This window comes from Ursus arctos, unplaced genomic scaffold, assembly GCF_023065955.2.
Source record: "Ursus arctos isolate Adak ecotype North America unplaced genomic scaffold, UrsArc2.0 scaffold_2, whole genome shotgun sequence".
NCBI classification, from domain to species: Eukaryota; Metazoa; Chordata; class Mammalia; order Carnivora; family Ursidae; genus Ursus; species Ursus arctos.
Window position 1 is genome coordinate 72,750,317 of NW_026622874.1, and position 25,482 is coordinate 72,775,798.

General features: G+C 48.8%; 1 protein-coding gene across 2 annotated transcripts in view; it reads right to left on the reverse strand.

Annotated features, from left to right (window-relative positions):
* The window catches only part of USP7 (ubiquitin specific peptidase 7), a 62,511-nt gene extending 41,335 nt beyond the window's left edge, over positions 1-21,176 (reverse strand). Inside the window, exon 1 of one of the 2 annotated variants that reach the window (XM_057314795.1) lies at positions 21,025-21,176. In XM_057314795.1, coding sequence (XP_057170778.1) covers positions 21,025-21,109 — 85 coding nt within the window. In that variant the 5' untranslated portion in view covers positions 21,110-21,176. The remainder of the gene's footprint in view (positions 1-21,024) is intronic. The other variant, XM_026520346.4, reaches the window with a different exon arrangement.
* Between the last annotated feature and the right edge of the window lie 4,306 nt (positions 21,177-25,482).

Sequence of the window (25,482 nt, forward strand, 5' to 3'; positions counted from 1 at the left end):
CCAGGTGGCAGTCCTGTCCTACTAACCAGGGATTTCTTTGGTCCTCCACCTCTGGTGGGCTACTGCAGGCCCAAGGGCAGTGTCCACACCGCTTCTAAGTCATGGAGCCTGACAGTTCAAAGCAGACCCACTGCGTTGAGACCTGACAGTTAGCTCTCTACTCTGAAATAATTCAGATTTAAATCAGGTATATAAAAAAAATCCCCAGAGACAGCCACATATGAATTTGTGTACCTTAAATAAAATTATTTGTTTGGGGCCTCCAGTTTGGCTTGATTATGTAAAAACCACCGGTTCCCAAGAGGATCGTCCTAACTGCCAGTCCTGTCCACACACTTTGGTGACTGTTGTGAATGCAGCAAGCACCGAGGGGGGCTACAATCTGCAGGACTGAAGAGCCTGTGATCATGTCCATGTTGCTTGCTCGCACATACCATCTTGTTTCACAAAAAAAGAGAAACGGCATTATCTGCTAGCTGGTATAGCAGAGACCACCTGTTGGGCGGGGGGGGGAGGAAGTCCCGGCATGCCCAGCAGAGACTGAGCTTCATGGAAGCCAAAGGACGAAGGTAGGAAGTATTTGCATCATACAATGGCCAAAGGATTAATATCTAGAACACACACAGTTCTTAAAACTCAAGAAGACACAGCCCAACTACCATAAAGGAGAAATTCATAAAAAATACAAACGACTAATATATATGCTCAACTTCCCTAAAGCGATACCACTTTTTATCTACCAGATTAACAGAGAAAAATACTGGAAATGCCCACTGATGAGGAGGGTCTCACAACATCAGCGGTGTCAAATGGCTGTCAACTATTCAACCCAAAGGCTATATGTATTAAAACCAAAAAGCTGGGACACCCGGGTGGCTCAGTAGGTGAAGCATCTGCCTTCGGCTCAAGTCATGATCCCAGGGTCCTGGGATGGAGTCCCACAGTGGGCTCCCTGCTCAGCGGGGAGCCTGCTTCTCCCTCTCCCTCAGCCTGCTGCTTCCCCTGCTTGTTGTCTCTCTCCCTGGCAAATAAATAAAATCTTAAAAAAAAAAAAAAAAAACCTATTAAAAAACAAAAAACCCCAACAACCCAAAAAGCCAAATGTCCTTTTACTCAAATGTCATTCCTAAGAACCTACTGCAAAGAAAACCAGCATCCATGCCCAAAGATCCACACAAGCATATTTCTTACACTGAAGCACCATTTTTTAGAGAAAAATTAAAAACAACATAAATGCCCATTAATACTAAGGGTTACATACAGTAGGAAGTGTCCAGAACAGGCAAATCTATATTTAGACTTGAAGTGAGTGAAGCGCAAGGTGAACTACACCTTAATAAAGCTATATTTAAAAAGATGGAGATGGGGCACCTGGGTGGCTCCCTCAGTTAAGTGTCTGCCTTCAGCTCAGGTCATGATCCCAGGGTCGTGGGATGGAGCCCAGCATTGGCCTCCCTGATCCGCAGGGAGTCTGCTTCTCCCTCTGCCCCTCCCCCTGCTCATATGCTCGCTCTCTCTCTCAAATAAATAAAATCTTTAAAAAATAATTAATAAAAAACAAAAATATGGAGAGACAAGAACTTCACAGAAATGGGCCATTTTGCATGGGGACAAAGAGTTCCACAGTCATGACTATTCCTGAGGGCTCCTGCATAGTAAATGATGTGTGTACTAAACAACTGAGTCACATCAGCTGGAACACACCTGTTCCACTTTCTGCAGTATTTCTCTTTAGAGTATTAAACATCTTGGTATTTTAAAATTATCTACAAAATTTACTTACGTGTGGAAGTTTACTCCACACTCATGTAGTTTTAAAGAGTGTAAACTGTTAACTGTCGTAAGGGGGAATGCCCACCCAGAGAGGAGTCACTGAGTGAGTTACCAGGATGTCCTCCTGGAATGAGCGAGGCTCCATGCAGGTACTGGGACGAAGACCCACCATACACGAAGTACACAACGCTTACTTCTGAAGAATGGAGTCCTTCTTCCTTGCTTCTTGGTTCCATACTGTTTGTTCAAATGGCTCAGAGAATATGTACTACCTTACAACAAAGTCAACACACACACACACACACACACACACACACACACACAGCAAAGCAAATCACGGTGTACAAGGCACAAACCAAGTACTCCCCAAGGCATGACACCAGCCTAAGAGTCCAAAGAAGACTCACCAGCGGCACATCTGGAGTCAGGAGGAAGTGGGAGTCCTGAACAGTCAAGGAACAAAGAGATTGCCTCAACTATGTGTGGCCTGGAAAGTCTGTTTACACCCTGGCAGAGGGCAGCATCTTCTTAAATGCCTGGGTTTTAAAGAACTAGCTAAACAAACAAACAAACAAAAAAGAATCTAGGTGCTGGGGTGAGGTCAGATTCACAGGAGAGATTTTAAACAAACTCTTGATTGTGCTAATTAAAACTTTTAAAAAGTAGTCAAACAGCCATTTCAAACGGGTTCCTCTATTTGAATAAAACCACAAACAGCAACCTAGACGGACACCTGACTAGCTCAGTGGGCAGAGCAAGGGGCTCTTGATCGTGGTCCGGGTCAAGAGTTCGAGTCCCACGTTGGGGATAGAGCGAACTTTTAAAAATAAATAAATAAACAAACAAACAGCAACCTGGGACAGAACTCCAAGTTGTTTCTGGTTTCTTTAACACATTGGTGCAGGTAGACCACCACTCACCATACCTCCTCCTCACCCTCCTTTTGAGGGGACCCACCAGGGCTATCAAGAAACAGCCACATTCAAGATCTTTCAAAAACACTAGGGGCGCCACAGAAATTGTTCAAAAGTTCCTGGAATGAAGACTAATTTCCCAGAGAACAGCAAAGGAAATCTGTTTTTTTGTTTTAAAAAAAAAAAAAGATGGGGAGGAGACACTTCAGTCTACAAACCAGTGGAGACCTTGACCATCTGCTGTGAGCAAGCAACGTCCCCTATGAGAACGGGACATTCAAGAGAAAGGGTCATTAGAATAGGAGACACCATGTTCGTGGACTGAAACAACTCCTAGTCAAGATATCACCTCTCTACAAATTCGTCTTTATGTATGAACACAATTCCAATCGAAATCCTGAGGATTTTTTTATACTTACAGACAAGCTGATTCTAAGTGTTTATGGAAAAATGAAGGAAATACAGCAAATTAAACAATTTTGGAAAGAACACAGTCTGAGGAATTACACCACCTGATTAAACTCACTCCAAAGCTTAAGTAATCAACATGGCAACCACAGTAATCACAGAGTGCTGTCTTACCAAAGGGATGAGCATGCAAATGGAACAGGATAGCCCAGTAACAGGCCCACACAAATGTTACTATTTTTGACAAAGGGGTAAGCAATTCAAGGGAAAAGGGATGGTCTTTATAACTAATGGTAAAGGAACAACTAACTGGTCGTCCATAGGCCACAAAAAGGAACCTCAACCCTACACCTTACACAAAAATTAACTCACAATGGATCTTACATATAAAAATAAAATTTAACACCAAAAGACTTTAAGAAGAAATCACATGGGGTGGGGCAAAGAATCCATACAAGAACATTTTGACAAACTAGACTTCGCTTTTAAAACTAGAAGGTTTTGCTCCAGAAGGACACCATTATGAGAAAGGACAAGCTACAGATTAGGAGAATACGCATGCAAATCACCTCCCTGACAAAGGACCTGCTTCCCAAACAGATGAAGAGCTCCACACTTGACAGCAATAAAACCACCCAATCGTTGAACAGACACGTCAAATACGATATAGGGGTGGCAAATAAACACACGGAGAGTTGTCTGCCCAGCAGCTGTTAGGTATGCGCAAATAGAACCACAGTTGGGTAATACTGCCCACCTATTAGGGTGCCTAACACTCAAAGTACTGACAGTATCAAGTGCGGACAAGGGTGTGGGTTAACTGGCTCTCTCATACACTGATTTGGGACGCAGGGGGAAGAGTTTGGCAGTTTCTTGTAAGGTTAAGCGTACTGTGTCAGATGACTCAACAATTCTGCACCTTACTCTAGAGAAAGGAAAACTCACGCCCACACAAAACCTGCCACAAATATTTAGAGTGGCTTCAATCAAATCGTCCCAAGTCTGGAGGCCAGCCAGATGTCCCTTCAGCGGGGAGCAGGGATAAAACGTGCTGTACGCATACACTGAATACTGCTCAGCCACAGACGGGGAATGAAGTATTGAAACACCTAGCTTGGATGGCTGAAGAAAGTAGCCAATCTAAAACGTCACATGCTGTATGATTCCATTTACATGACATTTGCAAAATGCAAAACCCATAAGGGACCGAGGACACATCCGTGGTTGCCAGGGGTTTGCAGTAGGTGGAAGATGTGACTACAACGGAAAAGCCTGAGGGGAGTTTTGGGGTGAGGGAACTGCTCTGTATCCTGATTGTGGTAGCGGTTACACAAATCTATACAGGTGTTAAACGCACAGGAACCCCCCCCCCAAAGTCAATTTTACTTTACAGTAATTTAAAAAAACAAAAGGGGAAAAAATCACCTACAGGGCAGAGAGAAGAAATAATTTACTGACTTTTTAAATAAGCACTCCCTTTTATATGGTTTCAGATCTTTTAACTATTTGGAAAAAGAGAACTAAAGGATTTTATACAAAAAAAAATGTACGGTCTGACTCTTCTTTGCCCCAATACCTTCAGATAGTCTTGTACAAAGCAGTACACACATATTTGCATCAAAATGTGTTATTTTGGGGGAGAGGGAGCTGCAAATGTCAAGGAGCCAGGGAAGTAGGAGATAAGAACAGAACTGAAAGCATGTATGTACTGAAACGCTGGTTTAAGAACCATGCATACTATGTGCCAATAAACTGAGGTACATAAACAAGGTGTGCTGTTTCACAAATCATGTTTAAATCCAGAATAATTTCCCAATGATTTCCCACTGTTCCACACAAGCTACTGGAAAATGGAGAAAATGGGGGGGGGGATACAAACAAAATATTAAGAAGAGGAATGGTAGCTGTTATAAAGAGTTAGGAAAGAAAATAATCAAAACCACAAGTTATTTTTGGTTTAAGTACTCCCTCCTCCTTGAATTCTCATGAAATCTGTTACTCTTCTTAACAGGATCATCTTACATACACACCTTGACCTGGGGGAGAAAGCAGACAAATCTGGTGTCCACACCCCAGTCCATGGCACTTCCCTATCGCAGGGGGCCAACCAACAGCGCCCGCTCCCTCCCCATGGCAGCAGCCCGTGCTCATAAAGCGGCATTAGGGACAGGGGACAGGGGCAGAGGACAGCTGCCACGCCGCCCTAATTACCAACCAACCATCTTCACCCATGCTGCCAAGAAGTATTAAGACTCTTCATACACAACAGAAGTCATCGCTGCTTTGTCCCAATGAGCTTTCTAGAATTGTAACTACAACCCTGTTCCCAATTAAGTAACAGCACAAGGCTGCTACCACACATAAATGTGACTCTGGGACTTACCGCCGTTTTTTAAAATGTAACTGTACTATGCAATGTGTCAACATTCAGAGGATCTGGATAACTCAGTGAATCAAACTTTTCCAAATCACCAATGAATGGTATAGAAAGCGTTCATTCAAAGTACAAGACGGGCGCCTGGGTGGCTCAGTATGTTAAGCGTCTGACTCTTGATTTCGGCTCAGGCCATGAGCTGAGGGTCCCCAGCTCAGCACAGGTCTGCTTCTCCCTCTCTGTCTGTTCCTCCTCCACTCATGCTGTCACTCTCTCTCTCTCAAATAAATACATACATAACTTGTTTTTAAAAAGACCAACGAATTTCAATGTAATAGAAAAGTTAATTTGTAGGGTTTCAAACTGGTACATTGCAATTAACCTTAAGAAGCTACCAAATTTGGTGCAGTATCAAAAAAATGTCACAATTATCTGAAAAGGCTATTAAACGACTGCTCCCTTTACGAACTAGACGCCTCTGTGAGACTGGCTTTTCTATTTCTACTAAAATGCACTGCAACTGACAGAAAGCAGAGGCAGAGAGAAAGCAGAATCCAGCTGTCTTCTATTAAGCCAGACAATAAAGAAATTTGTAAAAATGTAAAAATAATGCCATTCCTCATTAAACTGCTTTGTTTTGGAAAATATTTATTTCCTATAAGATGTATGTTATAGATATTGGTTTACTTTTCCTAAATAAGACTGGTCGTAGTTTTAGCTTTTACGATGGCAGATAATGACAAATGTAACCCACCTACCTAAGAGCTCTTTGGGGTTCGCCTCAATTTTAAAATTTTAACAGGATCCTGACAGCAAAAAGCTTGACAGTCCAAAGACCACACCAAATGGTGGATTTGTGGTGTGCCGGGTTAGCCAAACTGGAATTACATGCCCTACTTTGCAGAGTTCCCCCTCGGGAGCCACCAGGCCAGCAATCTGGAAGGCAGGAGCAAGGAGACCACATTCCTTTACGCCTGGGGGTTTCTCTGCCTTTTGGGCTGTTAGGGCACCTGGAAGTCATGAGAGGCTCACATGGATATGGTTCCAGCTCAGCCTCACCCTGCTTCCCACTCATCTTCCCCTGAAGACTACATGCCCAATGGACTCCAACACCAGATCCAGTAGCGACAGACTGTGAGCAGCTCCCACGTTTGTGCATGGTAAAATCCAGTAAATCCGGGGCGCCTGGGTGGCTCAGTCGGTGAAGCGTCTGCCTTCTGCTCAGGGCACCATCCCAGGGTTCTGGGATCGAGCCCCCCATCGGGCTCCCTGCTGAGCGAGGAGCCTGCTTCTCCCTTCCACCATGCTGCTCCCCCATTGCTTGTGCTCTCTCACTCTTGTTCTCTCTCAAATAAATAAATAAAATCTTTTTTTTAATCTAATAAATCCCTCATTTCTACTGCTACTCTGCAGCTCTGCTTGAACCCTCAAATGACACTGGTATCCCCACCCTGCACCACCCACAGTTCATTCAACTTAGTAGCCAAGCGCATGCATAACCACAAAAAGTTCTAAGTCCCTTTATTTTTTTTTAAGATTTTATTTATTTGTCAGAGAGAGAGAGAGCACAAGCAGGGCGAGCAGCAGGCAAGGGAGAAGGCAGCTCCTGCTGAGCCAGGAGCCCAATGCAGGGACTCGATCCGCCGACTGCGGGATCATGACCTGAGCGGAAGGCAGACGCTTAACTGACTGAGCCACCCAGGCGTCCCCCAAGCCCCTTTAAAACATACTGAATAAAACCTACTGCAGATGGCAGAACCATGAGAGCCTATACATCTTCCTGACCCTACATGAACCACAGTGAGCTTCCACACGACAGAGCCCGTATACAACTACCACGTGAACAAACCTGAGGATGGGACTGTCAGTGCAAGAAGCTGGACACAGAAGACCACACACTGTGAGTCCATTTATATGACACGTCCAGAAGCGGCAGATCTGAAGAAAGAGGAGACTGGTGGCTGCCCAGGATGCAGGGAGAAGGGGAGCGTCCCTAATGAATACAGGATTTTGTCTGGGGGGTAATGAAAATGTTTGAAATCTGATTGCTGAGGGTTGCACAACTGGGAATATACTAGAACCCACTGAACAGTATGCTTTCGATGGGTAGATGGGGACATATGTGGATTATGTCTCAACAGAAGTTGCTATTTTAAAAATCATAGTGACTAACACATTTTATCGAAAAGACTTGTAGAAGGACAGGTGCAAATCTAACCGTTTGTAACTGTTACCAAAGCAGGTAAAATCAAGAGTTAGCATTAAGGGGCGCCTGGGTGGCACAGCGATGAAGCATCTGCCTTCAGCTCAGGGCGTGATCCCAGCGTTATGGGATCGAGCCCCACTATGGGATCGAGCCCCACGTCAGGCTCCTCTGCTATGAGCCTGCTTCTTCCTCTCCCACTCCCCCTGCTTGTGTTCCCTCTCTCGCTGGCTGTCTCTATCCCTGTCAAATAAATAAATAAAATCTTAAAAAAAAAAAAAAAGGAGTTAGCATTAAACATTGTGGCATGTTCCCATCTCATTTAAACTAAAATACAAAAATGCCGTGCACCCGGATTGCCTGTACTACTGGGGAAAAGACCCAGGCTCTCCCCTAATCCTCTGACCTCAAAGTCTGATGGGGAGTAAAGCAAAGAAACAGCACACAATGTGTTAATGATACTATAATGAACATGTTCAGGAAATACAAAGGTGCCTCTTTTCATCTGCCGGGAAGCCTTGCCTCTGGCTCTCACCTCAAACTCCCTGAACTCAACAGGCAAGCATCCCGGCATCTGTCCCTCACAGCCCACTCCCCGGCACCACAGACCCGGCCTTGCGGCTTCCCCACAGCTGATGAAATCTTTCTCCTCACTTCCATAACCCTAGCTCCTCACCTCGGTGGCACTAACCTTCTACCCTGCAGTAATTATGCATGTGCTCACAGGACCTATCTATGTCCCACTGACTTTCCTTAAGCAAAGACAACTTATCACTTGGTCGTCTTTGCAAACCACCCCCACCCCCAGTGCCTGGGGCGGTGACTGAGAGATTATCAGCAAGTCTGCACTTTGCTGAGCCGGTTTTGGGGGAAACTTCTTCCTTGGTAATTACAGAAGAAAATGCCTGGTTTTCCATTATGCTAGAAGATCCTGTTCAAGGCAGCACGCACTAGAGAGGCAGAGCTAAAATCCAGCGCAGAGGCTGGGTCCAGAGCATCCCTGCCCCATCCAATATTGTGCTCAAGGAGATGTTCCATAGCTGCACCATCCAATACCAAAGCCACCACCCCATGCACCAGCTATGAGCCCCTGAAAGTAGCTAGTCAGAATGAGGAACCGAATATTTAATTTTACTTAATTTTAATTAGCTTAAATCTACTCAGCCACGAGTGGCTACTGGCTACAATACTGGACAGTGTTAAGTCTAGAAACCGCTCCATCCCTTGGAGGCTTGGGGTCTTCATCTGTAGAGCAGGAGGCTTGACAGAGACTTTCTGCTCAAAAGCAAAATTCTTTGACTAAGTGAGTGCCTTCTGATAGCATACCCAAAATGGAACACAGATTTTCAAGAAAAAAATAAAGGCCTTTAAAAAAAAAAAAAAGGGACTTAATTCATCAAAACAGAAATTAGATTGTAAATAAGAGCCTCTGCTTTCCAAGGAAAAAATGTTGGGATTTGCAGTAGTTCTCCCTCTCCCCATATACCCTCCAAAGTAATGCATAACCAACTCCAGAATCATGCTGAAGACTTAGTAGTGTGGCAGGGACCACACTTTCCACATCACCCCACGGTACTGAGACTGAGTTCCCTATTAAGACAACCACGAGCACCAGCCTATGGCTGGTGAGCACACACACTGCTGTGTCCGACATACAGAAGCTGCGGGACTGGCACCAGGCATCGTGACGCACACCCCCCCCCCCAACTAGGACACCTGCGATCCACCTCACTTATCTGCATCTTCTCCAGACACCCCCAAGTCAACTCGCTTGAAGGCCTCAATGTTGTGCAATGTGGTAGCAGCTGCCTGGGCATTACCTCGTGTTACCCTTTGTTCTGGGCATCTTCACTCCTGGCCACATCCATTGCGGCCAGAACTTGTGTCTCCCATCTACCTCTGTTTTCCCTGCAGAAACTCGAGCACAAACGAAGACCAATAAATATCCCAAATCTACTATCGGTACCATGAGTGAAACCATGCACCTAATGTGATGTCCAAAAAGGTATGCTTTCAGAGGAAATTATAGAAAAGAAAAATCCTGTGCCCACACAACACAAGGTCTTGTGTTGCGCTGTGTGGGCAGAGGGGCCATTCAGGAAAACTAAAACAAAAAGGTCACATTTGCTTGAGCTTTCTTCAGTTACTTAATAGGCAAAGACTAGCTAGCACCCAGCCACGGAAGGGTTTCTTTATTTAGAATTGTTCTGCTATAGTTTTTGACTGCTACAATCACTTTCCAAACCAAACATGCTTCCCAAAGTAGCCATATATATATATATATATATATATAATTTTTTTATTTCCTGTCAGGGAAAGAGGCCCAAAAGAAAAATATTCAAAATATGCCATGAAAACACTGCCACACAGCCAGCTGACAGCTAATGAGCCAGGAGAGTGGCCACCCAGACCACCCCGCCTCTTCCAGCCCCTGCCTCCTTAAGGAATCCAGCGCTCTGGTACCCAGGTCCAAAGAATCAGGGACTCTAAAATGCAGTATGTTTGCGCCCTGAGCCCCCGCTAAGCCTTCTCAATTTTTATCTCTCCACATACCCAGAGTCCAAACGGTTTGCTTTTGGGAGGATTCATTTCAGCTCAGGATCTTATTATAACCTGTTACTGAATACCTGATTCGGTTACCTCCAATGTCGAAGGAGGAGGCATCTACCTTTAAAAATTTCTATCATTTTGGGGTGCCTGGGTGGCTCAGTCATTAAGCGTCTGCCTTCGGCTCAGGGTGTGAGCCCGCCGTTCTGGGATCAAGCCCTGCATCAGGCTCCTCCGCTGGGAGCCTGCTTCTTCCTCTCCCACTCCCCCTGCTTGTGTTCCCTCTCTTGCTGGCTGTCTCTATCTCTGTCGAATAAATAAATAAAATCTTTAAAAAAAAAAAACCTCATATCATTTTGCTCTGTATCTTCTTATGCCACCATATTCCTCTTGCTGAACTGTACATGTGGCCCAGGCCTATTTTGGCAGTAAGCTACTTTCTATATTCAAAGCATGTGGTGAACCACACAAAAACGTTCAACTAGGAAGCCCAACTGCAGCATACCACTTTGGGGCGGTGAGGTAAGAGACGTGGGAGAAGGCAGCAGAGGGGTTTCAACTAAGAAGCAGTAACCACAACTTTTATGACCAACAGGGCCTACTGGGTAGGACGACTCGCAACTGGTCGAGAAGCCAGACTGCATGGGTTCCAATCCTATCACTGACCCTGAGTAACAACTCAGTGCCCTGCTCTGCCGTGAACCAGGGGTGATGACGCATCTATCTCCAAGTCGTAGTAAGAAGTATGTAAGTTAATACACGGGACAGCCTGGCACACACAGTGAGGAGTCCTCAGTGAGGGTAAGCTGCTACACACTCCTTGAGCCTCCTACACGTCTGAGGCCAGCTACCTATATCCGGCCCACACCTGTGGCTTCCCACCCACTTCCCTGGATCCTGCATGACTTTCTGATTGCTGCTGGAACGGATTACCATAAACAGTGGCTTAAACAACACACATGCATTCTTTTATAGTTCTGGAGATTAGAAGTCTGAAAATGGGGCTCACTGGGCTAAAATCAAGGTGTTAGCAGGGTTCCCTTCTGGAGGCTCTGGGGGAGAATCTGTCTTGCCTTTTCCAGCTTCTAGAGACCTCCCTCATTCCTTGGCTCCCCTTTCCATCCTAAAAGCAAGCAATGGCCTTCCCAAAGCACACCACACCACACCACCAGACCTGGACCTCCTCCTTTCACATGTAAGGATCCTTGTGATTACACTGGGCCCACCTGTGTAGCACTGGATAATCTCCCCACTAGGGATCCTTAATCACCTTTGCCATGTAAGGGAATACAGTCACAGCCTCTACGGATTAGGACATGGACATCTTTGAGGGCCATTATTCCACCAACCACAGATTCTAAACCTCTGCCACAGACTCACAGGTCCAGATCCGACCAACCTCTTCGCGCTATTCTGCATCTGCCTCTGACCACCCCAGCACCCCCCTACTCAAACTGAACTGTGTCTCCTCGGCAAAGCCTCAGCTGACCCACCCTTCCCGAGGGAAGCCAGTCCCCTCCCGTCCACTGCACCTTCAGAGCCCTCCCCTGAGGACGCCCCCTGCACATGGGTTCCAGGCACGCGCACTCAGGCAGTCACACCCAGGGGCAGCAAGCACTGTACCTGCCCGTTGAGAGGGGGATCCTCAATGTCTGTCCTGCAACCGGGCTCTGTGAGCACCACAGCAAGCACTGCTCTGCTGCCACTAGGGCGCAAAGGAGTCAGGAGCAAGGCTCAATCACAAAACCAGACAAGCAAGCAAAGAGGACAGGGCTAAAAATGACATGCCCTGCACGGAGTCCACAAACAGGGGCCCCTCTGTGGACCTAAGCACAATGAAGAACCAGCACAGAAACTTTCCAGGGGCGCCTGGGTGGCTCAGTCGTTTAAGCGTCTACCTTTGGCTCAGCTCATGATCCCACGGTCCCAGAATCAAGCCCTGCATCGGACTCTTTGCTCAGCAGGAAACCTGCTTCTCCCTCTCCCACTCCCCCTGCTTATGTTCCCTCTCTTGCTGTGTCTCTTTCTCTCTCAAATAAATAAAATCTTTAAAAAAAAATAAAAAGGAGGGAGGGAGGGAAGGAGGGAAGGAGGGAGGGAGGGAGGGAGGGAGAACTTTGCACCAACACCAAAGCATTGGGGGCCAGTTGGGGTGTTGTCAAACTGGTGTGGCATGTCACACAGGACCACGTTACACCTTGTGAGAGTCTAGTGTTCATTTGTTAACTGTAACCCAAAAGTAGATATCACCCGCAACCCATTTCTTTGAATGAAAGATAATTTAGCTATACATTTAATAGGATACAGTTGAAGCTGTCCACAGATAAATTCTGTAAAATCACTTTAAGCCCTCACCCCCATTCTCATCAGCGTACGTCCGCAGTGCTGGATTCACAGGAGTAATAGCAAAAGAGAAATGATCTGGACAAACATCATCCCCTATGAGTAGCAGACATGCCATCCATCGAGCAGGAAGATTATTTGTTACTTTAAAAACTACTCATGTATGCTGCATTCCTTCAAAGTGTGCATGTAGGCTTTCAATATGGGGAATTGCTATTTCACACAAAATTGTGTTTGGTTACCACGGTGGAACGACAAAGTTACAAGTGTAATCGAGTTTCTTTATATTAACGGCCTATATACACACTTTCAATGAAGATACACAGTTTCTGCAATTTTCTTTCTCAGTATGTGTGTTTGTTCTAATAACTGATTTCAACAGTTAACTTTACATTTGTTGAATTTAATAATCAACTGGAGCTTGTATTTTGTGGGTCTATTTTATTTCACTTAAGTAATTTGTTTGCACTGTATTTTTACAAAATACGTTTTAGAAACTGTGACAATGAACTAGAAATTAAGGGGAAAAAACCTGGTTCTTCACAAGTGGAGAAGCCCTGCTGTATAGGGTTTGCCACAAGAACTATTTTATTCATTTTACCTGAGCTTTCCCAGGACACACTGCAGTTTCCACAAAATACCAATGCTACCAGAAACCCCTCCAGCCAAGAATCCAACAAGACACTGTTGGCCAGCGCTGGCCACTAACACTCTCTGCCGTTGACAGATGTGCCCTGTACCTGCACTGTCCCATGTGGTGGCCACCAGCCACAAGTGGCTATTCGACGCCTGAAATGTGGCTAGTCGGTTGAGGAATGGGATTTTTTTTTTAATGTAATCCCTACACCCAGTGTGGGGCTCGAACTCACAACCCTGAGGTCTAGACTCGCACACTCCACCGACTGAGCCAGCTGGGCACCCCAACTTTATTCTAAACCTAAAATTGCTGCCCTGCAACTAGTGGCTACCACAAGGCATTGCACAGGTCCTCACTCCCAACATGGCATCTCCCCCTGCCCCCATATGAAAACAAGTGGATTTCTGGAGAAAGATGGGTTTAAAGTAGGAACATGATCTCAATTTGTTCTCATCAGAACCAGGAGACTGGAGCGCTTCGGAGAAATGAGTAATCCTTCTGGCTAGGGCAGCGCACCATTCCCATCCAGGAGAAGCAGCTCCTTAGCCACCGTAGCTCCCAGTCTTGAGAAGGAGGGTCAGCCCAAAGGCTGGGGCTCACAAAGAGGCCACAGCATCCTGCCCACCTCCACCGCCAGATGCTTCTGAGGACATTCGGCTAGTCAGGCTTTTTCCCCCTATTTGCGCACCCTCTTAATCCTTAACACACTCCTCAAAATATAAGAGAGAATGGCTGAGAATCGTTGGGGGCGATTCTTACAAGTGTCTATGACGGTTACAAAACAACAATATGGAATGAAGAATGTTTTTAACCACTTCACATAGTTTCTTTAAATCATGTCTCCTCCAAGGTAAGAATATAAGAAGTACCAAACATCAGCAGCAAGCACTAGGAGGAGCTGACTATGTAACCACAGGAACAGCGAAGAAGGGTTACAGGCACTTGTTTTAAGACAGCCACCGCACAGGGTCAATTAAGCGCCTTGAGATAGAAGGTATTCCCAAAAGTGCATTGATGAAATACACCTGCAACCCCAGCCACACAGCCCATAAGCCTTTTTATAAGGGGGGCCCTCCAGTAACACGGGTTTGCTCAGCAGACACATTAGAGCACGTGGTTTCCCCTGAAAAAGCCCCCCATCAATTCCTGAAAGTACTTTGAAACAGGTGGCACAAGGGGGAGCCGAGAGATGTCAGATGACCACCCCAGGCACCCGTGGCTACACCCTTGGGCGTATCACGCTCTACAATATGGGTCACCTTAATAAACTCATACAACCGATTTCCACACCAGAGGCGAGTTTAGCAACTTACGGTGAAAGCTAGATCCTGCCCAGGTGGATATTCTGAGGGCTGGCACAAATGCAAGACACTGCCCCACCAGTATCAGGATGTCAGGAAAACCGATCTACTCACCGGCATGGAATTCAAACCAGGGAAGGACCTGGGTTTTGAATATTCCATGCCAGGCAGGAAAATCACACAGAACAGTTGTGGTCACACAAGGGAACCTCCTTCTCTACAGCTTTTAGATTTTCAATGACTCTCCCCTCCCCCCCAAAAAGAGCAGACCACCACCTTGGGACTCAGACTCAACACGCACGCTTCAAACACTGGGTAAGCCAAAGCTCCCTCAGCCAGGTGAGCTGGACTCTTCCAAAGGACACTTGGGCATCTTAGTCCATATAAGCAAATGTGACCTAAGAACGGAGGGCACACCTCAAGGTTGCCCCAGGAACTGAAGTGGCTACAAGGCAGCACATGCACAGCCCAGCGAGGGCCCAGCCAACCCCAGGCACTGAGCTCTGCACTCACTGTAACCCCCTGGAGGTTTCTATCCCCAGCTCCCATCAACCCAACAAGGAGCTGTGACACCACTTCTCCGGTGTGTCCTCCCAGACGCTACTCTCCCTCCCCAGTCTTCTGCTAGTCTCTCATTTAGCCATGTCATCACCGTGTTCTGGAAGCATTCAGCTCTTGCCCAGGTCAGTATATTTCCTGATATAAGAAACTTTCTCGTTACCCCCATCCCCAACTTCCAAGTTTAATTTACCAACCCTCAGAAGTAGGCCTGCTTCTCTTCAAGAGAATTTCAACACGTCTGACTTCTCATTAGCCAAGGCATGTGTTAACTTACTAGAAAAATGGCATAACTGACTCTTGCCTACGCATGACACTTAAAACCCTGCTTCCTCCAACTTTCTTAAGTCCAAATTAGTTCAGAACAAGTTCACGAAACAGGTGACACTGAACATTTACCTCTGTCACAGTACGTGTTAAGAAATACCTCGTTACGGGGCGCCTGGGTGGCGCAGTCGTTAAGTGTCTGCCTTCGGCTCAGGGCGTGATCCCAGCGTTCTGGGATCGAGCCCCACATCAGGCTCCTCCCCTAGGAGCCTGCTTCTTCCTCTCCCACTCGCCCTGCTTGTGTTCCCTCTCTCGCTGGCTGTCTCTGTCAAATAAATAAATAAAATCTTAAAAAAAAAAAAAAAAAAGAAAGAAATACCTCGTTACAACGTTTGGTCTCCAGAGTAAGATCCCTTTGCCTTGGAAATCAAACAAATACCCAGGGCTACATACCACTCATCCAAAAAACCAGAAAGAACAACAAAAACACCTTTCAAAATACTCAGAAGAAACCTTCAGTAATTTATGAAAATCCATCAATGCCCTTCTGAAAAACAAGCTTTTCCTTCTAAAAGGATCAAAAATGCCATCCGAAGCAACTTAGGTTCAAAGCAATAAAACTGAATTAGCAGCTATCAAAGCAACATCGGTTTACGGCTGCAGCTCTCTCACACACCACCTTGCCTGCCTGCCAGCCAGCGCCTGTTCTACCGTTTAGACTTAGAACTGCTGTTTCCTGAATGAGGATCTCCCATAAGCACACTGAACAGAAAAGGCTCACCACCTTCCACACAAACCATCACCGAGGAAGAGGGGGGGTACATGCATGGTGACCACATGATCTACACGACTAATGCAAGCCAAGCAGCTGAGACCACCTTTCTGGTTTAGAAGGGGGCACTGGAACAGGTTTTGAACCACCGTCATGGGGTATCTGTTCTGTCTGCATTCCAGAAGGACGAAGCCATCGCTGTCTATACAAGCGTGGGGCCCCAAAGCTGGGGGTGCACCCTGTGAAGCACAAACCTGTGTGTGCTCAAAGCCCAAAGCACAAAGGAGGCCAAGGCCAATCCTGAGGCTCCTGACGGCGTGGCCTGGACTGTGCGACTTCCCACATCCACAGAGGGCAGCACACCTGCGCGCTCTGAAGCAGGGGGGTGACGGGGCATGGCAGGTCTGGGCGCAGTCCATTTCCACAGCTGTGTGAGCTTCAGGAAGGATGGCTCAGAGACCAGGAGGAAGACTACTGCAAAGTCCCAACATGAGGCAACAGGGGCCTCATTTAGGGTGGTGGCTGGAAAACCAAAAGGGCTTGGCAAAGGGTGTGGGGATCCAGGGAGAAGGATGCGAGGCTGACTCCCACAGTCTGGAGACTCGGCGACCTGATTCTCAATTCCAAATTCATCACTAGATGCTCTACAAGTTTTCCAAAAAACAAGAATATTCTTATCAGAGGGCTACTGAGCTGAGCACACTTCAGTACCCATGTCACAATGCCCCGAGTCCCCTGGTCTCCTCCATTACCCGTTTCATGTTTCTTAAAATATGAGACCATTAACCTTAAGTAGCTATTGAGACATCTCAAGCCTAGAATTCCATAATGGTGCTTAAATTGAGGCTCGTTATGTTTTCTTCTTAATCCACATTAGGATATAATTACCGTAGGGCATTTTCTGCACACCACCGAAAATAACAACATGCTTTGTTCCTAAACAGATCCCTTCCTCTGGTGCGAGGCTTACCATCACATGGAACACCATGAATTGAACATCCACGCTCCCAGGGCTGCATGTGGCACTTTACAAGTGCTTTGTGCCTCCACCCTCACAATTACCTTGCAAGATAGGACTGACCTGCTTTTCAACGATGCAGAAAAACCAAAGCACGAAGAGCTTAAGTAATGTGCCATGAGGTCACACAATTAAAAGGCAAAGTCCACACTCAAACTCAGGCCTGGCCCAAAGCCTGTTGTTCAGGCACCAAACCGCCCCGCCACGAGGAGCTGTTTACTCAATGGCCCCTTTCTCCCTTTCCACAAAACTAATTCCAAAAAAGTAAAAATCAAGGAGGAAAGTATTCGCTTCCTTCCCGTATTTGCTGTTATCAATCTTTTATTTGTTCACCGATAATCAAAATCAGCAGCCTGAGAAAATCAGGAGGGCTGATGCCTGTGGGGAGTAACTTCCAATCCTATCAAAACCTGACAGGCTCAGAGTCAGATGTTTCTAGGTTTGGCCTAATTTTTCCTGTATTTCTTCTGGGTTCTCTGAGTTGATTTTCATTTTATAGCTTCGAAGAGTTCTTTTACCAACCAAAGCTAACGTGAGAGAAAAATCAATACTCCCATATTCTGTGATTTTTTTTTGTCTTGTTACGGTGCTATTTGAAGAGGAAACTTGCATTTTAGATAGAATAAAATCCACTCGTTTGGTTTACCTGAATGCATGTGTCCAAGGCAATTCACTTTCCACTCCCAAACCTGCCTCAGCAGTAGAGTAACTTGAAACTCCACCTACCCACACGAGTTTGAAAGAAACAGAACCCCACCAGTGCTGCTGCCGCCCCAGATGGAAAACACAGATGTCAATGATGAATTCTTTGCAAAAACTGCAGAGGACTCATTGATTTGCTCCCAGCTTGGTGTCCTGAGAGCAGTGGTCTGCGTGTTGTACAAAAAAAATCAAAACAAAACTGTCTGTCCCTATTAGTTTCAGAGATTACACTCTGAAACAGAGACTGCTCACATGGGCAGCAGAACCAGGGACAAACATCAGGGTATTTACGTTTGTGCTCGCCAGTCTCCGCAGCAGAAACAAGGCCTTGGGAAAACTTCCTGTTGACTGGACCGGGCATAACATAGACCAGATTATCACCTCTCCAAGTACTCAGGGGGCAGAGGCCTGCACAAGTCACTCCTTCAGCCCCTCGGCCTGCACCGCCTCTGAGTTAGACAATGAATAAACTGCTAAGCAAATTCCTTCCTGGCCAGACCTAATAATGCTATTGCCCCACAGTTCTATTTGCCTCCCGACCTGAAACGTGGGGATCAACTGCTCCAGGCCTTACAGGAAGCATGTGGTCCGACCCCGATGAACTGTCGGCATGTCCCCCCATCTTCTCCCTCTCTACCCCTCACCCTTCATAACTTTCCCAACTGCTCAGAGCAAGCCATTTTTTAAAATAACTATCCCGAGCGTTGTTATTCTCCAGCGGATATGCAAGTGCTGTGCAGAGTTCAGTCGAAAGCAAATGCTATCCCCATAAAGTGGAGCAGGAGGAGAGCAAACTAACATTGACCAATTGATAGGAAAAAACCAACCAACCAAACCAGTCTCCCAAGCTCCTTCGAAACCCGCCCTGCCCAGGAGGGGCGGGTAGGATGCTACTCACTGACAAAGCCTTCCTTTCCTCAAGCTGATCAGAACCCTGACAATTTCCAGCTGCTGATTCGACTGGACTCAGCGCAAAGACACCAAACAGGTTCAAGGCACTATCACAGCCTGGCATATGAAGCCAACCAGAGTTGATATTCACTAAATCCCATCCCTCTGGGTTTTTTAATAGCAAGGAGATTCTTCTACTCTTCCCAATCCTCAACTACAATATCTAAACCTAGCACCACGTTTTAGCAGCGGGAAGGCTAAGAAAGGCTGACACAGACTGCCTAACACACAGGGAGCTTTTTAAACCACACACCTGTGGGTGCTCATGGGGTGCTGACAATCAGAAGTCCTACAGACAACGCACCTTTTGGATAATGAATCTGGGACAGAGGTCCACTCAAAAGAAACGCGTTTCTTAAGTTTAAGGAATCAGCATTAATAACTGCAACCTTCACTATCCAATTTTGAGATGTTAGTGCATCGGCAGATGAGTAATTTTAGGGGTGACCTTTCCAATGCAAACTTTGATATAAAAATAAAACCCCAGGAAGAAAGAAAGTAGTCTTGGAAGCATGCATGGACTTCTGAAAATTCTTCCACCTCCCTTCTACACTCTCCCATCTTACAGAAAAGTCCTTGGAACCTGTGGGCAGGACTCTTTCCCCAAACGCACAGTTCTGCACCAGAAATAGGCTCTTCAGCGATGTCCACGTTTATTACTTCTCACTCGTGCACAAAAACACTTGAAAAGTGGTAAGACAATGGACACGGGGAATCACTGTGTAGCACTACTGGACTCTTGTCTTGACAGAGTGATACTCAAAAAGGAAACTGAAAAACAACCCTTTTTGTTACGGGGCATAAAAGGAATATACAAAATGGTCTCAGCAACATATTCCTGCGACTAGTAGGTTTAATCACACATGCCAAAAGCTCTGTGCAGCTATTGCCTTGCTGAGGCCAATCGAAATATACAGCCCGGGTCCTTGGCGTGGACTCTGCTCTCCTGTCCCCCATTACTGCCATTGTTAAGTACCACTAGGAAGTGCTTTCTGCAGGCATTTCCACCACTTTGCCTTCTGCAATCTGGCAAGCCATTTTTTCAGTGAACATCCAGTTACTGGCAGTAAGTTATTCACAGGGGAATACCAGTCATGGTAAAGTGTTCCCACCAACCAGGGTGCAGTGCCCCACACGTGTAGCCACCCCACCGGACAAATGGTGCTTTGCCTCAGCTTCCTGAGCAAGGTTCCATTCATTTATACAACCCAAAATCTCTGCTCAAAGCAAAATGAGAACATTCACTGCTCCGCTCACTCAGGTACCCCTTTTTGACTCCTGCCAGTCTTACCCCTCAAGGCAGTAAGAAAGCTATCTTTTAAGACTTCTTTGGCTCTGCCCTTAAAGTAGCTGGGGCCACGAGAAATAAAAGATGCCTTCCAATGGCCACCTCTGCCTGAGCGATGTAAACCAAAGACTCTACATCAAACCTTTACAACCAAGACCTTGTATCTCAAAGTACCTGGGAAAACTGCTGCCACATGGACAGAAATTAAGTTACCTTTGGAATCGGCTTTGATTCGGCTGTAGGTAGCCATGTGCGGCGGGGGCTTTCGCGCAGTTTCAAACACACACCTGGCCGGATGCTGATTGCACCGCACAGAGTCAGGTACCAAACTGCCCCCCAAAAGAAGAGGTAACTTAGAAACGAAGAGCGCCCGGCTCAAAACTCGGGGCCGGTCCAAAGGCTGAGAACATGTGCCTTCCTTGCAGGTGTTTCAAAATGAAGCCCGACGCTAGGAAGTGCCGTTTTAAAGCGATCCGGGGGAACGCCTCGCAGCCTCGGCAGGCTCTCCGGGGGAGCGCACGCGAGCAGGTGCGGGCAAGCCCCGCGTCCACCGAGGGCCAGAGCGCTCCCCGAGCTCGCCGGCCGGAACCAGGCCAGACGAGGCAGGCACCAGGAACGCCCGCGAAGGAGCACGGCCCCCCGGAGCCCGGCTCCCGACCCCGCGGCCGCCAGCAGCCGGAACACGCCTCGTCCCTCGGCGGCCGGGGCGCCCTAATTCACAAGTCCGGGCTGCGGGCGCTTTGTGCCGGGAGGCGCCCCAGACAATGAGCCGGGCAGGGGGCCGCCGGCCGCCCCCCGCGCGCGGGCCCGGCATGACGGTGCAGCCTCGCCCGGCCCGGCCAGGCCCAGGCCCGCGGCCGCCGGGGCCTGCTTAAAGATGGCGAGCCCCTCGCGTGGCTCCCGCGGCTCCCCCCGGCCACAATGGAAGGCGCCCCCCGGCCCCGCCGCGGCCGGCCCGCGGGCCTCACCTTCCATCTCCATGTCCTCGGGCTCGCTCAGCTGCTGCTCGCCCGCTTTCTGCTGCTGCTGCTGCTGCTGCTGCTGGTGGTTCATGTCGGCCGCGGCCTGGGCCTCGCCTGCGGCCGGGGGCCCGGGCTGCGGGCCCGGCGGGCGGGCGGCGGCGGCGAGCCGGGGCGGCGGCGGCGGCGGCGGCGGCGGGGCGGCCTCCTCCTCCTCCTCCCGCGCGTCGTCGGCGGCGGCGGCGGCCCCGGGGCGGCCCGCGGCGGGCGGCGGCGGCGGCGGCGGCGGCGGCAGGGAGACGCGCACGTACTTGCTCGCGATTCGCCCAATCTCGGCGCCGAGGCGGGCGGGCGGCCGGCGGGCCGGGCCGGGCGGCCTCGTCGCTCGCTGCGGCCGCCGCCGCCGCCGCCGCCGCCGCCGCGGGGCCCGCCTCCCGCCGCCGGGGCCGGGGCTGCGGGGCCGCGGGCCGGCCGGGGGCGGAGGGCGGCCGGGCGGGGGCCGCGGAGTCAGCCCCGCCTCGGGCCGGGCGCGGCGGGCGGGAGGCCTGGCCTGCCGCGGCGGGCCTGCGGGGCCTGGGGCCGGCGGGAGCGGCGGCGGCTCAGGCGGGCGACTGGCCGGCCGCGCTCGGGGCGCTGCGGCCTCCGCCTCCTCGGCGTCGTCGTCGGGGCTCCGGCAGCGGACGCGGCGCCCGGCGGCTCGGCTCGGCTCGCTCTCAAAATGGCGGCGGCGTGAAATGTCACATCCGCATGGGGGGCCCGAGAGCGAGCGAGCGAGCGAGCGGAGAGCGGGCGGGCGGCGCAGGGAGCGGGCGGGCGGGCGCCGAGCCGGAGGGCGGAGCGGGAGCGGAGGGCGGAGCAGGGGAGGCGGAGCAGGGAGCGGCCCGCCCGCCGCCAGCAGCCGCCGCCACCGCCGCCTCGGCCCGCCCGCTCGCTCCGGCTCCAGCTCCCGCTCCCGCAGCGCCGCGCCCCCCCACGCCCTCCGCGCCTACTGCGCCGCCCGGCCCCGGCCCCTGAGCCCCGGGGCGCGGCGGTGCGGGTCTCCGGCCTTGAGGGGCGAGCGCCCGGTGCCCGGCCCAGCGCGGGGGCCTGGGCCCTCCCTCACAGAGCCGGGGGCCCTGAGAGCGGCGGCCGTGTGACCTTGGGCGTGTAGCTGACCAGGCTGCTTAGAACAGGGCCCGGGACAGAGGTGGGACGACGCGTACCACCAGTGACTGTCGTGGTCATTAGTAGTAGCATTTAACACACACACCCCACGTTCACCGAGCTGTCATGTGTGCACCCAGAACCTAACGTGGGAGAACTTAGGTTCTCGCTATAGTCCAAACCAGGAAAGTTTAGCTCCTCGGAACCGGCCCAAATAGTTCTTCATTTGGCATTCATCGGTTCCCTTCACATCAGCCCAGACTAGTGAGTAGCGTCTCCGCTTTTCTATGGTAACCGAGGCAGCGTAGGTGAAAAAGAAAATGGGCGAAAAGGATATACATTTCCACACATCTGTCCGTCTAAGTGACCGTCTCAAGGGAGAGTATTATTTTGCCCTAAAATGACCAGGAAATTGTGATTCCTGTCCCACTTTCCATCTCCCGATCTCTTTCCCTGCACTTTTCTCTAGTTTTCTCCAGGGCAGTTACTGTCCCATCTCCCCACCCGGAAAAGAACGTCTTGTGCGCTGTGGTGTCCCAAATGTGTGGGACATAGCAAGATCCCAATAAATATTTGTTCAAGGAATGCATGATTCAAATGTGACTGGGCACCCCCGCCCCCCGAGCATTTCAGATACGCAAAGGTTTCCCACCAAGGAAGGCAGTGACTTCAACAGCAATCAATCCCAGTCCCTGGGTCACCCCCAGATCCCGAAGAGGTGTTGTTATTCACACAAATTCTCACAAATGCTAATGAGCCTTTCTCAGATGCAAAGGAATCCTCCCCTCCGGCTCTGGAGAGGCTTGGGGGAGGGCAGACAGGATCTTTCGGGTGGAGAAAGGGGTGGCGGGGACTGATACACAATGTCTCCCTGGGTTCCACACGCCCTACCTTATCTTCATGGCTGGGTTCAAAACCAGCTAGGGAAACAGATGAGTAAAAAGGATGCCCGGCATGGTGGGTAAACTGAAATGGGGTATGCCCATCCCATGAAATACTATTTGGCAATTAAAAAGAATGAAGCACTGAGATATGCTACCACCAGGCTCTGCCCTCAAAACATGATGCCCAGTGGAAGAAGCCAGACATAAGAGACCACATAGTGAATGATTCCCATTACAGGAGACATCCAGAGCAGACAAATCAATCTATAAAGACAGAAGGCAGATTAAGGACTGAGGGGTTGAGGGTTTGAGCAGTGCCAGCTCCTAGACACAGGACTTCTTTGGGGACTTCTAAAAATATCCTAAAATTTGCTTCTGCTAATGGTTGCACCACTCTGCGAATATGCTAAAAACTACTGAATTATACACTTCAAGTGGGTGAATTGTATGATACATGAATCATATCGCAGTAAAACGGATTTTTTTTTTAAACGGTATATTGTGAAGGACAAGGATGAGTGAGGAAGTGCCGATCACAGTCTAGGGGAGAGACGGAGTTGAACTGGACAGGTGTGGTGGACTCGGAGAAAAGAGTTCAGGTGTAGGTGTGTTGACAGGTCGAACTGGCTGGACTTGCTGATAGGCTGGAGTTGGGTGGGAGGGGAAGAGAGGTGGTTTTAGGCCTCTGAGTTTGTGGTAATTTATTACACAATAATAAGATACGAAAACAAATAATATCTTCTCCCGTCCTAGAAGCATCTTGAGGGGAGAAACATCAGAGCTGTATCCTCAGCACCTAGCACAGTGCCTGGTACATAGTAGCTGCTCGATAAAGACAGAGCGGAATGGTTTCACCTCAGCTGTTTCCTAATTGCTAGGAGCTAGGGGTTTGCTTGGGAGACAAAAGACTGCCTCTTCCCTTTAAAGGCCTTTCATAAGGATTCAATGACTACTTCTTTGCTCTTTCCTGCCTTGCTCTAGGAGTAGCTGGTAGGTGGAGAGTTAGTTCACTTCTAGGCCACCCCAGCTCCTCGAAAAAGCACTACCAGGCCCTTTGAGGCCTACGAAGAAGGCCCAGACTCAGTTACTCCAAGAGGCTCCGGCTAGCTTGTCTGCATCTTGCCCTGGTAGAATCACGTCTGCATTAGCTGAAAAGCCCATTTGCTCACAGAAGGGGTGTGTAGGGAAGAATGCTACAGAAGACGCAAATCAGCTGAGTAATGCTGGCTTCCTGGGAGCTTGAATGCCAGGATGCCTCCAAAGGACCTGGAGCTGCAAAGGGCAAGGCAGCTCCGGGCACCATTTCTAATCATTGCCAATTTTTTAAAAATTTCACAACCCTCACCCTGGTTCAGAAACTGGGGATCTAAGGAAGGGACGGGAAACCGGGGAGACAGGAACGGCTGGAGCAGCTGACTTGTCATTAGGTAGAGTCAGTAGGTGCAGGGAGGGGCCACCCTATCATTACTCTCTGAGCAAAACATATTTTTGCTGCTCCCAGGGCCTGTGCCATGACTTGGCATAAACAGCCAGTTGGTTTTTCTTCTTGAGGACCAAAATATTTATCTACCTGGCAGCGATGTTGGCCAGGGTCTAAAGTAATTTAATGGAAGTGTCAGAGGGAAAAACGGAATTAACAAGAGCTTTTAATTTCTCAGGATAACGAAATTCTTAGATAATCCATGCCTGGAAAGAGGACCTAACCCCACAACCACTGGGTTAGTTAGGAGGATATGAGCTTAAAGGAGATAAGGCATTTTTGGCCAAGGTCAAGGTCGTGGAGCTAGAAGCAGTTTCGGAGGGTAAGGGGCTTTCGGATTGGGAACCAGGAGACCTAGGTTTTCACAGGAGATTCTGCACAGTTGAACTTGGGAAGCTAGCAACCTCTCTGTAAGAACGCAAGGTTCTTACCAGGGAAATAACTAAGAGTTTCTGTCTAAAGGGGCCGTTGGAAGTCAAATGAAATGATAAAACTTCAAACACTTCATGATCCAGAGGGTGTGAGATAGTCATTGGAAAAGCGAGGGCCGAATGACCCGAGACCCCAGCCCCCAGTTCCTGACCCACCGTCCTTTCACCCGAAACTGCTCATAGGTTGAATACTTATGTGTGCCAGGGACTGGGCTACCCTCAGGAAAAATGAGGGGCAGAACCCAGCACAGGGTGTCTCATTAAAACAAAATCCCATGACCAACATTTTCCTGGGCTGCGTTTTGGGAAAGGAGAGGCAAGGTCTTTGCGACAATGACTGCCTGTGGTGGGTCACGTGTGCATGTGGACCTTAGCGTCTTGTTTTTATTTTTTGAAAACACAGCTCACAGAGATGCTTCGGTAGTGTGACCCGGCTGACTCAAAACAAAGATCCAGTGATAAGAGGCGGTGAAAACGTGGGCAGACATCGGTGCATTCTTTTCCTCTTTTTCTTTTTTTGTCTTTCATT